Below are 15,324 nucleotides of genomic sequence, written 5' to 3'. Positions count from 1 at the left end.
GCGACGAACAACAGCAACAACGACAGCAACAACAACAGCAACAACACAGCGGCAACGACGTTGATTCGTATTGGCTGCAGCCACAAATACTCATTGCTCGCACACACACACACAGCTGACAGACCAATTGCAGGTCTTAGAGAAGCAGCGGCGACACATAAAAACCGCAACAAAAACAACAACAACAACAACGCAAGCAAAAACTCGCATGTTAATTGAGACAAACAAAGTAGAGCGTAGAGCGCAGGATGCGCTGCGACGCCTGCGCTGGCGCAGCTGCCCATACGAAACTAATTTCTAATTGGATTTTGCTGTTCTTAGTTTTAATACCCTGTTTTTTTTTTGGTTTTGCGTGCGTGTCCATTAAAGCGTTAAATACGTAAGGCTTGCTATTTTTGTAGTTTTTAATTTTGACATTAACTTTCCTACCTTCTGCGTTATGACCGAACCATTTGCTGAGGCGCCCAGGCTGCCGTTCTTGGGATCCTTGCTCAAGTCTTCGGGCTCACGCTTGATGCTCAGCAGCTGCTGCTGCTGCTGCTGCTGCTGCTGCACTGCAGCGGAGACAATTGAGCCCGCGCTCCCCACGCCCGCGGTGGTTATGGTTACAATGTCGCTGGGATGTGGCGGCTGCTGCTGCTGCTGCTGCTGCTGCTGTTGATGCTGCTGTTGCTGCTGCTGCTGATGTTGCTGCTGTTGATGCTGTTGATTTGAGATTGTTGTTGTGGAGACCACGCCGGTTGTGGCGGACGAAGATGAGGGGTGTGAACCAAGCAGAAAGCCTTGAATTTCATTTTGCGATAGGCCAGAGACATCGATAGGTGTGGTCTGGCCATTCAGTTTGCCGGCGCTGCTCGCATTGCTGCAAAAAGACAACAAGAGGAAGGAAATGCCAGAGCAACAGAGATAGCAAAAGTTAGAGAGCCAGAGAGAGAGAGAGACAAAGAGAGAGAGAGAGAGGGAGAGAGAGCGCGTTGCATGAGTACAAAGTTTATAAGTTGTTTGCCTAATTTAAGTGCTTAATTACTTAACTACTTAATTACTTAATTGCTTAACAATTAACATTAACATACACCCACGAGATTGTCGCCAGCGCCTAACGGTACCCAGAACGAGTCCAATTCAAAACCAAATCCCAATCAGAAACTGACAATCAAGAGCGCAAAATATGCAGCAATTGCAAATTTTCAATAGCTAATCCGTTGGCTGCGCCTAATTTGCCAGCAACAGCAACAGCAACAGCTACAACAACAACAACAACAACTACACCTGTAGCTGCAGCTCAAGCTGTGGCTGGACCTGTTACCAACTGGCCAATCGACTCGAACACACACACACGCACACACACACACACACAGCCAAATAGGAGCAGCGACAACAACTGCAAAAAGCAAACCAGATTCCAGCTGCAGCCCGAGCGACTGCGACTGCGGGTCCAGCGGCTCGATGTATAAAATAAAAAATACAGCTTTTGGCCAGCTACGATAACAACAACAACAACAACAACAACAGCAACAACAACAAATATCTGCACAATAAAAACAAATTGCATTCAATGAAAATAATCACAAGCCGTTTTTTTCTCTCTCTCTCTCTCTCACTCTCAACGTTTCAAATCAGTGACAAATACTTTATTTATTTATTGCTTTGTATTTGTTGTTGTTTTTGTTGTTGCTGGGTTTTTCCCGTACCCCCTCCCCCCCTTCTCCCCTTCTCCCCTGACCCGCTGCTCAGCTTTTGTCAAGGTCACAGCCCAAATTGGGCAACAAAATTTCGAGCAAGAAAATTTATGCTCAAAATCAGCGCAAAGAACTTGTTGTGATTCTTCACAAAAATTATGACGTCAATTGTTTAAACAAAAATTTCAACTTTTAGGCTAATAAAAGTGCGATTTTTTTTAATGAGCAAGTTTTATGAAGTGTACTAAGGCCAGGCTGGAAGCTTAACATAAAACAAAAAAACTAAATAAATGATTTTACAGCAGATTCTGCTCTCAACATATCCAAAAGCCACTCTTCAGCAAATAATGCCCATTGATGAGCTGCGACAAAAAAAGCGTGATTCATAATTTGAGCAGCTCGATGGCTTAATAGAAACTTGTTTCAAGCCAAAACTGGCTTGGTTTTAACAATAAATTGGACTTAGTCGCAGTCTTTAATTGTTTTCCATTTGTAAAGTGAAATTTTCGATTTTGAATGAATTTGATTCCGCTTTAGGTCTCAGCTTTGTTTTGATATTTGTTTTGAATTTGTTTAATTTATTATTTAATAAATAACCTGCTTACGACGTATTAAAACAATATTTTGCAATGAGAGAAGGGTACTTAAAGTACCTTATCGCAGTTACATGGAAAGAAATATATATCGGAAATTTTTTACTTGAATCAAGTAAGCCTGTGTACTTGTGTTAAAGATGTCTCAGACTTAAATCAAGTTAGCCCAGTTACTTGATTCTAGTTTTAAAAAAGCGAGATTTAAGTTCAAGATAAGCCTAGTTACTTGATTCAAGCTTCAAATTTCTTAAATCAAGTAAGCTAAGTTGTTTGTTTTCAGTTTAAGATTTCTCAAACTTGAAACAAGTAGGTCTAGCTACTTAATTTAGCGTAGCTTACTTGATTAAAGCTTAAGATTTTTTAAACTTTACTTGATTAAAGTTTAAAATATGCTTTGTTACTTGATTCAAGTTCAACATAAGCATAGTAACTTGATTTAAGCCTCAAATTTCTTGAATATGAAGTTTGGTATCTTTTTAAGCATAAATTGACATCGACAAAGTTTTCGTAGTCTGGAATCGTTTATTTATACAAAAGTCTTATCCAAATACCTAACTGCATATTCATAAACGCAGATCGAGTGAAGCTTTAAGATTAAATGCATATTTATATAAATCTCCATTGATATTTATCTGTATATCCATATCTATAGAAGGGCGGATCGCGTGACAGCCAGAAGGCAGCTAACTCTAGCTTGATATTAAGCGGTTCAGCCAAGAAATAGCTAGATCTAAGTTAACATGTCAGCGAGGAAACAGCTAGATATAGCTTAATATTAAGCGTGTCAGCCAGGAGGCAGCTAGATCTAGCTTGATATATAGCGGGTCAGCCTAGAGGCAGCTAAATCTAGCCTAATATTAAGCGCGTCAGCCAAGAAACAGCTAAATCTAGCTTACTATTTAGCCAGTCAGCCAAAAGGCAGCTAAATCTAGCCTAATATTAAGCGGGTCAGCCTAGACACAGCGAGATCTAGCTTACTGTTTAGCCTGTCAGCCAAAAGGCAGCTGGATCTAGCTTGATATCAATATAAAACCCAGACATAAGCATAGATCGTGTCAAAATTTACTTTATATGAACTTAAAGAAAAGATTTGTAATATCGTTTGTTGCTTACAGAATTTACATGAACTTTTTAGGCCTCAATTTGCCCGTTGCATGCAAACGGCTCCAACTTAATGCTAAGCTTTTCACAATCCTTTTATTTTTTTCGAGAAACAAACAATCATAAAAAATGCCCAAAAAATAAACGACAACAAGAGAAAAACAAGTAAGACGTTCTAGTCGGGAGCTCCCGACTAGGGTATACCCTGAACCCTCTTTTTCCAACATCAAATGCATATATATATATATTTTATTTTAGAAGCTATATGTCAAGTTTGGTGACTCTAGCTCTTATTATTTACCAAAATTGCCCAAAAAAAAGGGTATCGATATCGATCAATTTTATCAATTGCTTGGAAACGGAGCAAGTTATCGGTTATCGGAACCAAACTCGATCTGCGCGGGAGCTAGGAGCATCTACATCTAAAGTTTCAAGTCTCTAGCTCTTATAGGTTCTGAGATCCTTGAGATCATACATACGGACGGACGGACGGACGGACAGACAGACAGACGGACATGGCTAGATCGACTCGGCTATTGATGCTGATCAAGAATATATATACTTTATGGGGTTGGAGATGCTTCCTTCTGTCTGTTACATACATTTGGCTTTCGCACAAATACAACATACCCTTATACCCATTTTGAATGGGTTCAGGGTATAAAAATGAGAACAAATGTCGCAATTTCTTCGTCGAGCAGCTGCCGTTTTGGCAAAGCTCAACGATTGCGAGATACATTTGTATCTAGATACTTTGGCTGGCCGGCACGGTAAACAAAAAGGCGCCCGTCGTGCCCGATTTCACCCGAATTCCGCGGACAAATGTCATTTAACGTGAGGTTAAGGCCGCGCTTGGACATGGCTACAATTTGTTTTTTCTTTTTCTTGGTTTTGGTTTTTTTATGTTCTGCGGAACATTTTTCGCTATTAAAAGAACATTTTTTCGTAATGCGATATGTTTATATTGTGTGTGTGCCAGCTTTTCGCCCGTTTTCTGTGTGTGTTTGGTTTTTTTTTTTTGTTTTTTAGGGTCAGTTCGTGTACATCACGTAGAAAAACATTTATTAGATGCGAGCCGAGGGAAAACGCTTTCAAAAACTGTCTTTTAATTGTGTTTCTAACCCAACTGCCGCAACTGCCGCAACGACCTTTTCCATGCCCCCTTAGCGGTGCGCACCGTTTCGCCTGCCCGTTACAATTTCAACAGCCTTAGCCTGAACTTGATATAAAACAAGAAAGAGCACGGCTAGCGCTGGCCAAGACGCACTTGAAATACCCTTTTAGATGAAAAGTTTTCCGTTTGCCGTTACAAATATCATTTCCATACAAAAAGTTCTTTTACGAACGAAACTTTCTGTAAAGTTGTTCCCTTTTGTTTGATCTAGATATCTTTATAAATACATAAGTTTTTCATACTATAACAAAATCTTCTACCGGTTACTCGAATAGATCCCATATAACATTGTAGACAAGTCGGAAGAAATGTGAAGCATGTGTTTGCTGAAGAAATCCGGTACAATATCAGGGTAAAGATTTCTTCCTCTCAGTTTCAAGCAGTTCTTCATATAGATCTTTATGATATAGGGGTTCGATAAAGATAAAATTTTGATCATATATAAGAAGAAGCATGTTAGTTCTAGCAAATTCCAATTTTGCTTAAGATATCTTGAGGAGCAAGAAAAAGTTAGTTCCATAAATGAAATTACATATTGAAGAAACATTCCCCTCACAGCTATATGATAAAGTGGTCCGATGCGGGGGATCCGGGGACATTTGGGGATAAACTAATGCAGACAAGCCAGGCCTGCTAGGAGGAATAGAAAACTGACCATGGAGGACTGGCAAAAAGTGGCTGCACATAAAAACAAATTGACAGCAAAGAAAATTCGTGGACTTAATACAAGATGCAAATCAAGAATGTTAAGCGACCAAGGAGAGTATGGAAATGGTTAACAATCTGACCATGGAGGACAAGAGAGTACAAAAGAAAGATTTCCAAGGCGAATATCAAGCACTTTAACGAGCTAGGAGAACAGGCAAAAGCAGGAAATCATGAAAGGCAAGAATTGAGAAAATAATATGAACATGGAGGTGGCACGAGAATAATATGAAAATCAAGAAAGCAAGCTGAATTTGTATGAAATCATTATGGAAAATGAAGAAATCAAGGGGACAACACGAAGACAATAATATGTTGCCGTATTTTGGATGCGAAACTGGGAATTCCGAATTCGAATGCGATCAAGAAGAAATGTGAAAAATATGTAAATAAGGGAAAGCATCTAAATTGGCTTACAAGAGCTTACAAGAAATATATCTAAAAAAAAATATATATAATAATAATACAAATTAAATAAAAGAAAATACAAAAAGATGAGACAAAGCCCCGCCCGAGAGGCCTCGAGATCTAGCATCAAGCTTACAAGATTTATATTCATAAAAATATAAAATATAGGCCTAGGCCTAAGCTAGACAATGTCCTTTTCATGCTAGGACTACGATCCTTGCTCGAGTAAATAAAGCAAAACCATTTTGATTGACTATGAAAAGGACTTTTGTTATATTTATAAACTGTTGAATATAGAGAAAGTATAGGACCAGGCGCAGAGCTTCCCAATGATGCTCTAACCTAAGGCTGCGATTCTTGTACATCGATTATCTGAATAACTGGCTCGGTTCGAGCTTAAAAAGGGCAAGAATGTAATCTCTTCATTAAACGGTCCTACAAATAAATGTAGAATAAAGAGCAAGGGATTATACAAAGCTCTCCGTTTTATGATCTAGTCCAGGGCTGCGATCCTTGTGCCTCAATAATAGCCGAATAACTGGCTCCCTTAGGAAAACTTCCGCTAACAAGAACTGCCCAAATGATGGGTAATACAAGAGTTACAACTCACAAGCAACTTATAAACGTGTTAAATAAATGTTGAACAGGCTTTAAGCCTTGTTTTAGCTTGGCCACGTCCAAAGCGCTTGGCACAGTCAAAAGGCCCCACGGCGTTAGGGCATATCGGGCATAAAGAACGGCGCACGCTCAAAAGCGAACAGAAAAGCATAAGAAGAAGAAGAAGAGAAGCAAAAGACAAAAAAAAAACCAGCACAGAAGCACATTTCATAACTCGATTTTCGGAAGCGCCGCTGGCTACGTGCCGACGCGGATTTCCACGAAGACAAGGGAACACACACATAGAGGGGCAACTAAGGGGGGAGAGGTGTGGGCAGGGCAACAGCAACCGGCGGCAACTTACCTCCACACGAGCTGATGCTGTCTGGTGCTGTGCTCCTGCTCCTGCTGCTGCTGCTGCTGCTGCTGCTGCTGCTGCTCATCTCTGTAGTAGCTGTAGACAGCATAGGCTTGAGGGGCATCTGGGTTGGTGGCGGATTCGTTGCCAGCTGTGGGCGGCGGCGTGGGCTGCTGTTCGCTCAGCTGTATCTCGGCGGCCACCGACTGCATGAGCCCGGCGGCGGTCAGCGGTAGGTGTTGCAGCTGCGGCTGCGGCTGCGGCTGCAGTGCATCATGCTTGGCCGGCTCATAGTAGTGCGCATGCTGATGCTGCTGCTCCTGATGATGCTGATGATGATGGGAAAGCGGCTGATGAGGATGTTGCTGCGTTGCGTCCAGGCTGTAGCTGCTGGCGCTGCGTCTGACGAGCATTGTAGTAGTGTGGGAGATCATGTATGATGGGGAGAGGGGCACGTATTAGGGCAAAGGCTACAAAAGGCAGCGGGGCGCAGTCGGCGTTCATGTGCGTGCAGTTTGCCAGTCGAGCGAACCCCATTAGCATTTGTTTACATAACCAATTTTGTTTTTTGGCCAGACACGTGTGCGTGTGTGTGTGTGTGTGTGTGTGAGCTGTAACTCTTTGCGGCAGCTTTTGAGCTTTTTTTTTGTTTTATTTCAATCAGTGAGCGCGACGTTGGGGCAACAAAAAATTGATTCGTTTAGCGCTATTAGCGCCATTAGACGAATGCTGTTAAAATTCCAACAACAACAACAAAAGCAACAACAATTAAAGCAACAAAAGCCGCCGTCAACTCTTTCCTCTGGCTTTATTAACACTTGAGCCAAGGCGGCGCCCGAGCAGGGACGATCCCTGCGCGTCGCTGCAAGTGGTCCACTCTAATTACGCATTTCCCATAGTGCTATTTTTTTTGCTCTGCGCGGCATTTAAGTTTGTTGCCAGAGCCTGTGATTAGGCAAACACTTCATTAGCAGCTCACGACGGGTGGGGCAAGCAACAAGTAGCGCAAAAAAAAAAAAACAATTCTTGATTTTGGCAAAGAAAAATGGGCAGGGCAACCCTAAGCGCGCGCTGTGGCAACCCTGTGCAGCACATGCAGCGCATTAACACCTGAAAGCTTCCAAAGGGGCCGTACCGGAGGCTGGCCGCTGTGGTATCGAGCCTGGGAAGTGCCAGCCCAGGGGCAGGCCCGACCAGGCGAAGTGGGCAAGGTGCCCAGCAAAAAAAGAAAAACCGGTAAATGCAGCTGCTGCTGCTGCTGCTGCGGCTGGTCGAATCGCATCCCGAGACGCAACCGTTAGATCATAATTGATATTTGTGGCAAGGCCCGCGCAAGGAGTTGGCGCGCAGACAATAGCCGGCAGCTCGGACAGCGTCCTTTTTTCCGTAAAGGCGCACAAAGCGCTGATTTGCATAATGCTTTCAGCTAGCAGCAATGCGTGACATGAAGGATTCACACAAGGATACACGTCTGCGATTCACATGGGCCGTTCTTGGCATATCCTTAGCATTTGATACGGTCGAATTGATGCGCGTTGCGGCATTTGTTGTTATTGTCATTGTTTCTCAACGTTGGACATCGCACCTCTTTCTTCTTCTGGTCCGGGGTTTCTGTGTTTCAGACGACGTCCTTTTAACCGTGTCCGGCGCATAGGACACTCGCTTTGAGCGGATAGCAACCCCTTCTGGGCAGTAGACGGCATTCGCATTTGCATAATTATCTGGCATCGACCAGGTAACATTTATTTTCAACCCCCCTCGCGTTGCTATTAATAAAACAACAAATCCTTTGGCCTGTGGACGCCCAAAAACACCCGAAGCCCGGTCCACCCCGTTGCCCGTTGCCCGTCGCCCGTCTCCCGCTGCCCGCTGCCCGCTGCTTGCGCATTTCTACAGCAGCCAAAACGAAGGATAACAACGGCGAGCCTAGGTCCATTAATTTGTCCACAATGCGTGCATCCTTTTTTGATTTGACCAGGGCCGTCGCCGAGTGTGAGAAACGTTTGCGTCTGATTGGGAAAAGCCGACACATGGCGGCGCCCAGCTGTTCCAATTGGAAAAACTGCGCAGCATCAACAACATCAGCTCATCATTTATGCAAATGGAGAGCGCGGAGCGCAGACGCAGACGCAGACGCAGACTCTCCAAATAAATGTCGTGGCCAAAGCCGAAAGCGTTTATTTAATTTTTGTTTCTGTTTTTTGTTTCTTTTTTTGTTTTTTTCGGGCGTGGGGGCCATAAATTTCTCATTCGTATCGCATTAATTACTACAATATTATCAACAGCTACAGCAAAGACATAAAAACGAAACAACAACAACAACAGAGACGGCAGAGACAGCAGCCGCAGCAGCAGCGCAGTCGCAGCGAACGCATAGCGCAGCGGCCATATTGAAAAAAAATGACGCAGAGCGAGAGCAAGAGAGACACAGAGAAAGAGAGAGAGAGAGAGAGGGAGTGAGAGACGCGTGCGCCTGCGCGACAGCCAAATGAATGAGCGCATTAAAAGCTTTTTAGCTTAAGAGCTTTTCATACAACAAAACGTTACAGCATATTACAATGTTATGTTACACAAGCACACGCACGCACACACGCACAAGAATTAACCGCTTAGTGGGCGGGCGGGGGTCAGTCGCAGCACATGAACGCCGCATCAGCTGCTGCTGCTGCTACTACCGTGACTCGGCTATCCAGTCTGTGTAGGATATGGCATAGCTGCTGCTGGCATCCTGCATGATGTGCAGCAGTTACAAGTCCCGTTACAATTGCACTATTGGAAATGGCGCACGCGCAGCTGTTAAACGTCGCGCTGCTGCTGCTGCTTCTTCGTCTTCTTCTGCTTCTGGTGCTGCGGCGGCTGCCTGTTAAGCTCATGTCGCCCGTTTGGTAATGTAATTGAAACTGTTATCGAAGCACATTGTCTTTTTTTTTTTTTTGAGTTTTTGTTATATTCCTTTTCGAGCTAAGCTTTGGATTTTTTTTTTGTTTTGGTTTTGCGCGCGACGCGTTCTGTTGGCAACGTTGCGAGTTAAGCTCGGGCACTGATACGAATTCAGTTATTCGGCCAAAAAGAATAAAAAATAAAATATATATATATCTATGTATATATATATATGTGTGTGTGTGTGTGTGTATAAACTTGATGCTGTTGTCGACCTTGTGGCTTTTCGATATCAACTGAAAACCACTTTGAGCGTTCGATAAACTTGTAGCGCCAATTCACAATATATGTACATGTGGAGTAGTAGAGTATAGCAGCAGCAGCGGCAGCAGAGACAACAACAGCAACAACAACAACAGCAACAACAACAACAACAACAACAACAGCAACAACAACTGACGACAAACGACAGTCGAAAGCGTACGACGTTGAATTGTGTTAACATGTTTCTTTCTTGTCTCGCTCGACATCGTTGTTGTTGTTGTTGTTGTTGCTGCTGCTGCTGCTGCTGCAGGTAGACTGCGCAGGTGAACAGGTTTGTTTTTGTATCAAAATGTCCAAACGCTGTTGCACCTTTAATATTAATAATAATAAAAATGAGACGAGAAAAACACAGCAACAACAACAAGGCAAAACAAAAAGCAAACGACAATTGTTGCACGCCGAAGCTCTGCTGCCCTTACAAGCTGCGGGTCGCTATATCATTCAGAACTTGCAACTTGCGGGGTCCAAAGAGTTCACTTAAAAAATATTAAATTACATTAAAATGTGTTCTCATAAAAAAACTGTTTATGCACTTCATAGTCTTAGCTTTAGATTTGTCTCTAAACTTGATTAAAACGAATAAAAGCTTTATCTATTTCTCCCAACTTGATTAAGTTGAATGCAAATCTAGAGATTGTAAGAGAAAAAGCTCTTGGTCAATGAGCTTTGAACGTCCGCTTGCAGAAAGTTGTTAGTAGTGTGGAAAGTTGCTAGTACTGAAGCTTAAGGATACTTAAAGCTTCCTAAAACCAAAGTTACTGTTGATTTCTACAATTATTGGTTAAAGCCCTAGAGCCTTCAGCTTTAATTTGCGAGCTTAAGAGTCGAAAATGTCATTTCCTTAAGTCGAATTGCATTTAAAGCTTGATTTCAGACTGCTTTTCTTTAAAAGCATCATGCAAGCGAGACAAGGACGAAAGCTCTAGAGCTTTAAGCTTTTCGAATCAATCAAACATCAATCAAAGCATGATATTTGATTGAGAATCCCTTCTTCTTCTACTTCTGCGTTACAAGTTGTGTGACAAAGCTAATATGCTTGCAGCTAGCTTCGTCAAATCAAAATGCTCCATTTCCGATGGGTGTGTGATTGGGTGTGCTTAAGTATCTGATTGTGTGTACGTGTGTGTGTGTGTTAACAATAAACCCACTGAATTATTGTCAATCGGGGCAAAGGCAAAGCCAATAACAAAGAAAAACAATGCAATACGAAATGCGCTTACAGGTTAAATAATTTAAGACAGTCACAGTTTACTCTCGGCCATTTCAGGCGGCAGCAAAAAAGGTGTCGATAATTTGCTGGCCAGCACTGTGCAGCCATCACACACACACACACACACGCACACACACGCGCGCACAGATCGTTTTTATCGTGACTAAAATGTCATATTAAAATAAAATAAAAATAAAAATTGAATAAAAAATGTGAGGGAAAAAAACAAAATAGCTGGCAAAAATATGTTTTGCAGCTCGGAAATTTAATATGATCACTAAAGTGAAAGTAACTAAATAAATGAGGTGTGCCTGCCGGACAGTCTGACTGTGTCTGTGCCTGTGTGTGTGCGTGTGTGTGTGTATTCCGTGCGCGTGTGTGTCCGAGTGTAAGTGCATGACCGCGAACGCCCCACAAGGAAGGCTATCTTGAAGGGCATCCTTATATATGGCATGGAAATTTCATAAAGTGCAATTCATTTTAACACAATTTGTGTGGTTTCCGTATGAGAAACAAAATACACTGCACAACAAAAGTGGGGCACTTTGCACTAACATTTTTGATAACTAAAGAGGAATTTATTTAAAGCAACAAAACTAGAGTCTTATCAAGGGTAATAATATCTGTTAAATATGGCGAAATTAAACTGTTCCAAAATAAAACTGTTCTCAGATCAAAGCTTTTTGTAAAGAGCACATTTAAATAGGCACTAAATAAATAAGTGAAAACGCACTTGATAATAAAAACAAAAAGACAGTCTAATCAAATTTATTAATTTGTGTTCAATATTTTGCAGAGAAATTGCTTCAAACAAAAACTGTTCCCAGGTCTAAGCTTTTTCGAAAGAGAACAGTCCGGAAGGAGCAAAATCTTGAAATGCTCTCCTGTACTCTTGCTCTACCCAAAACTAAAAGGTCACCAGATCATGTACACAGTTTTAAGTTAAACTGTTCCTAGCTACGCTTTTGCATAGACGAAAGCTTTTTGTGAAGAGAACAGTCCTGCGCTACATTAAAATAAAAGTTAAGACTAGCAAAGTAGCTGGGAACGAATTTCGATTGCAATTGCTCTCCAGCTTGACTTTACCTAAACTTTACTGTAATTGTGCATAGATTAAGGACTTTCAGAACAGTCGTAGAAAGGCGAACGTATTAAAAGCTCAAAGCTTAATTCACACGAGCTTTACTCTCTAGTGCTCTCCATAAGCACGCGTAAAGATCAATATTTAGTAATTAAAACTGTTCCTAGATCAAAGACTTTCGTGCTGAGAACAGTCATAAAGTTACCAAATAATGGAAAGCTTTATTGAGAGCACAAAATTAACTGCACCTGAGACGACAGGTGGTCAGCCTGTGGGCAGCGAACTTTGCTTTAGATCGTTAATTGAATTATAAAATCGACTTTAGGAGAGACTTCAATGATGATGGATCTTATGTTATATGAGCACGAATATCTTTGTCTGTCTGTGTACCTCTTGCACAATACGCTTTTAATGAAAATGCATAAGCCGTAAAATCATTTTGTTGTTGTTGTTTTTTTATGGAGCCTAAGCAATAAATAAACCTATCCAATGTTTCTTGATAATCGTGCATTGCTTTGCACTCAACCGAATAATGTGGGTAATAAATGTTGCTGCCGCTTGGCGCTTCGATCGTCAAAGCTTTCGTCACAAATGCCTTGACATTTCATCAAGCTTGCAAAGCTCCAAGTGTGGGGAGAGAGAGGTTGGGCGAGCTTAAAACATGTTGCGCAGTGTAGTCGCATGTAAGCAGCTTATTTATGCGAACCATGGAAAAAGGGACGTAGGACACGTGGTGACAGGCAGATGCTGAATAGGTGTAGAGAGAGAGGAGGGAGAGGAGGGATAGGAGGGAAAGGGTTTGCAGTTAATGTTAAGAGCGACAACAGCAACGGCAACAGCAAAGGTCAACGTTGACTGATGCACGCAGACGAATGCAGCTGATACCCGCTGCACGCGGTCCCTAAAACCAAAGGGGCGAGCAGTCGCGACTGCTGGATACCCTGTAACAAGTTCTTGAAGTGCTCGCAAAAGTAGAATAGAATCTATCAAACATATTTGCAATATAATGCAATTATTTAATGGGATATCGACTAGAAGATACCCTGTAGCAGTGTTTATAAGTTGTATTTTACATCATTTTAGCCGAGTCTCAACTAGCAGATACCCTATGAAAAGTTATAAAAGTGTTTGAAAAGAATCTATCATTGATCTATAAGATCATTGACTGCTAGATACTCTGTGAAAAGCTAGTTGATGCTTAAATACAAAACTGCTAGATACCCTGTAGTAACTTAGAATTTCTATTTTGTATGACATTTAGAGCGCCAAATGTAATTAAATATGCACACATTCATTTTAAGTCAGTTTGATCGAATATTAACTCTGAGATACCCTGTAAAATTTTGGTGAAACTTGTTGTTGACAAAACATAGAGATTTAATGCCCGAGTGAGATCTGCTTAGGCACATAAACATAACAGTATTATAGTGAACAACGACTGTTAGATACCCTGTAAATTTGAAAGAAACTTGCAACATTCAAATCAACTAATTATATAATACTTTAATAGAAAAAAACCCTTCTATTAGCATGTACTATGTTACTATTCTTAACATATCGAGTCAAAGATACCCTGTAAGTGAAAAATGCAGCCTCATATTCAATTTTTTATGCCAACCAGTCTTTGATATAATCTCAATGAGAGGCAGAGCACATTTCTCAAAAATCGGTATACCCTACTCAATCAGTTGACAGCACAGGGTATCAAAATTAGGCAAAAAAAGTGTCCCAACTAGCAGAAACTGTAGCCAAATACCACGACTACATATCAAGGAAGGCAGAAAAACCAACTGTACAACATGCGAGGCAAACACCAACACGCAAGCCGATTGAGATGGAGCCAGATGGAGCCAGATGGAGGCAGATGGAGGCCGAGGTTGAGGCCGGGTGCAGTCAACCAATGTGGCGCGTTCGTTAGAATGCAGGCGGGGAGTCGGACAGGCAGGGAGTCGGGCGGGGAAAGAACGGTCATCAAAGTCTTTGGGGCCAGCTTCTTGGTCAAACAGCATGCCAAACGTCAGAGGCGTCTGCAGAGTCCACACAGAGTCCAGAGAGCGTCGTCCATATGCGGAAACGCAATTTTGTCGTTATTTATGGACCTTGGCGTGCATGCAACATGCATGCAGCTGAGGCAGCCACAGACATAGACGCAGTTGCAGCCTCCGCTATAACAGGATGACCATCGACGTGGCATTAGAAGAAGCTGCTGCTGCTGCTGCTGCTGTTGTTGTTGTTGTTGTTGTTGTTGTTGTTGTTGCCGCATGCAGATTCGGTTGACGATGACTTAGTTGGTGTTGCAGCAGCAGCAGGCAGCAGGCAGCACCTTGCTCGAGGTGCTGCGCTTGCCACACAGTCGAGCCGTAACGGTTCTCTATTAGATTAATTTATATTCAAATTTTTATTACCTGCGCATACCAAAAGCTCGACGACGACGACGACGACGACGACGATGATGATGGCGTCGGCTGCTCCAAAATGAATTGCCAGGCTGCGGCTGCGGCTGTGGCACATCCGCGTGGATTCTGCGACTGCGGCTGAGGCTCTTTGGCTGCCTCTTTGGCTGTGTATTATTAGCCTCTCGCCTACTTGCAGATTCGATGCACGCCAAATGCCAGAGTTGTAGCTGTTGTTGTTGTTGTTGCCGTTGTTGTTGTTGCAATAACGTATAGTAGAAACAGTTACAACGGAAGCTGTCATTCGCCTTGGGAATGGGGTCTGAGGATTGCCAGCGATTGCGCTTGCTCGGGCCGAATGTTCGGGCCATGGTTAAAATAGGGGGAATGCGCTGGCGTTCCAGCTAGTTGCTGGTTGTTGTTGTTGTTGTTGTTGTTGTTGCTGTTGTTGTTGTTGTTGCTGCTGCTCTTGTTAGTGTTTGTTGGCTATCGCAATAATTAACAGTAAAACGGACAGCGGTTAATTCAAATGCATGAGAAATGCAAATGACGAAACATTTGATGCCAAAAGGACCAAAACGACAGCGAACTCTCAGCCAATGCCAATGAAGATGTTGTTGCAGCTGTTGCAGCTGTTGCAGCTGTAGCTGTTGCAGCTTCTTCTTCTTCATGCATGTGCGACAATTAGCCAAGATTTATGATAAGATCTGTGGGCTGGGCTCGCACATGCGAGCTGTGTTTAATAAGCAAAATCAATCGATCATTTATCGTGCTTGCATATCTGATCGAAAGCTGAAAATCGAAATCAAGCCAAGAAAATC

General features: G+C 42.4%; 1 protein-coding gene across 2 annotated transcripts in view; it reads right to left on the bottom strand.

Annotated features, from left to right (window-relative positions):
* LOC115760738 (protein grainyhead) overlaps nucleotides 1–15,324 on the bottom strand; it is a 43,193-nt gene that overhangs the window by 25,181 nt on the left and 2,688 nt on the right. The window contains exons 1-2 of one of the 2 annotated variants that reach the window (XM_030702215.1): nucleotides 6,622–6,650; nucleotides 430–862 (exon numbers count right to left, since the gene is read on the bottom strand). Coding sequence is in view for 1 of the 2 variants with exons in the window: in XM_030702214.1 (XP_030558074.1) it covers nucleotides 430–850 (421 nt within the window). In the remaining variant the exon portion in view is untranslated. Of the gene's footprint in view, nucleotides 1–429; nucleotides 863–6,621; nucleotides 6,651–15,324 lie in introns of those variants that run through there. The other variant, XM_030702214.1, reaches the window with a different exon arrangement.

This window comes from Drosophila novamexicana, unplaced genomic scaffold, assembly GCF_003285875.2.
Source record: "Drosophila novamexicana strain 15010-1031.04,08,12 unplaced genomic scaffold, DnovRS2.1 tig00000462-arrow-pilon, whole genome shotgun sequence".
NCBI lineage: Eukaryota > Metazoa > Arthropoda > Insecta > Diptera > Drosophilidae > Drosophila > Drosophila novamexicana.
The sequence above is the reverse complement of the archived record's forward strand: the minus strand, read 5'-3'. Positions and strand labels throughout refer to the sequence as shown.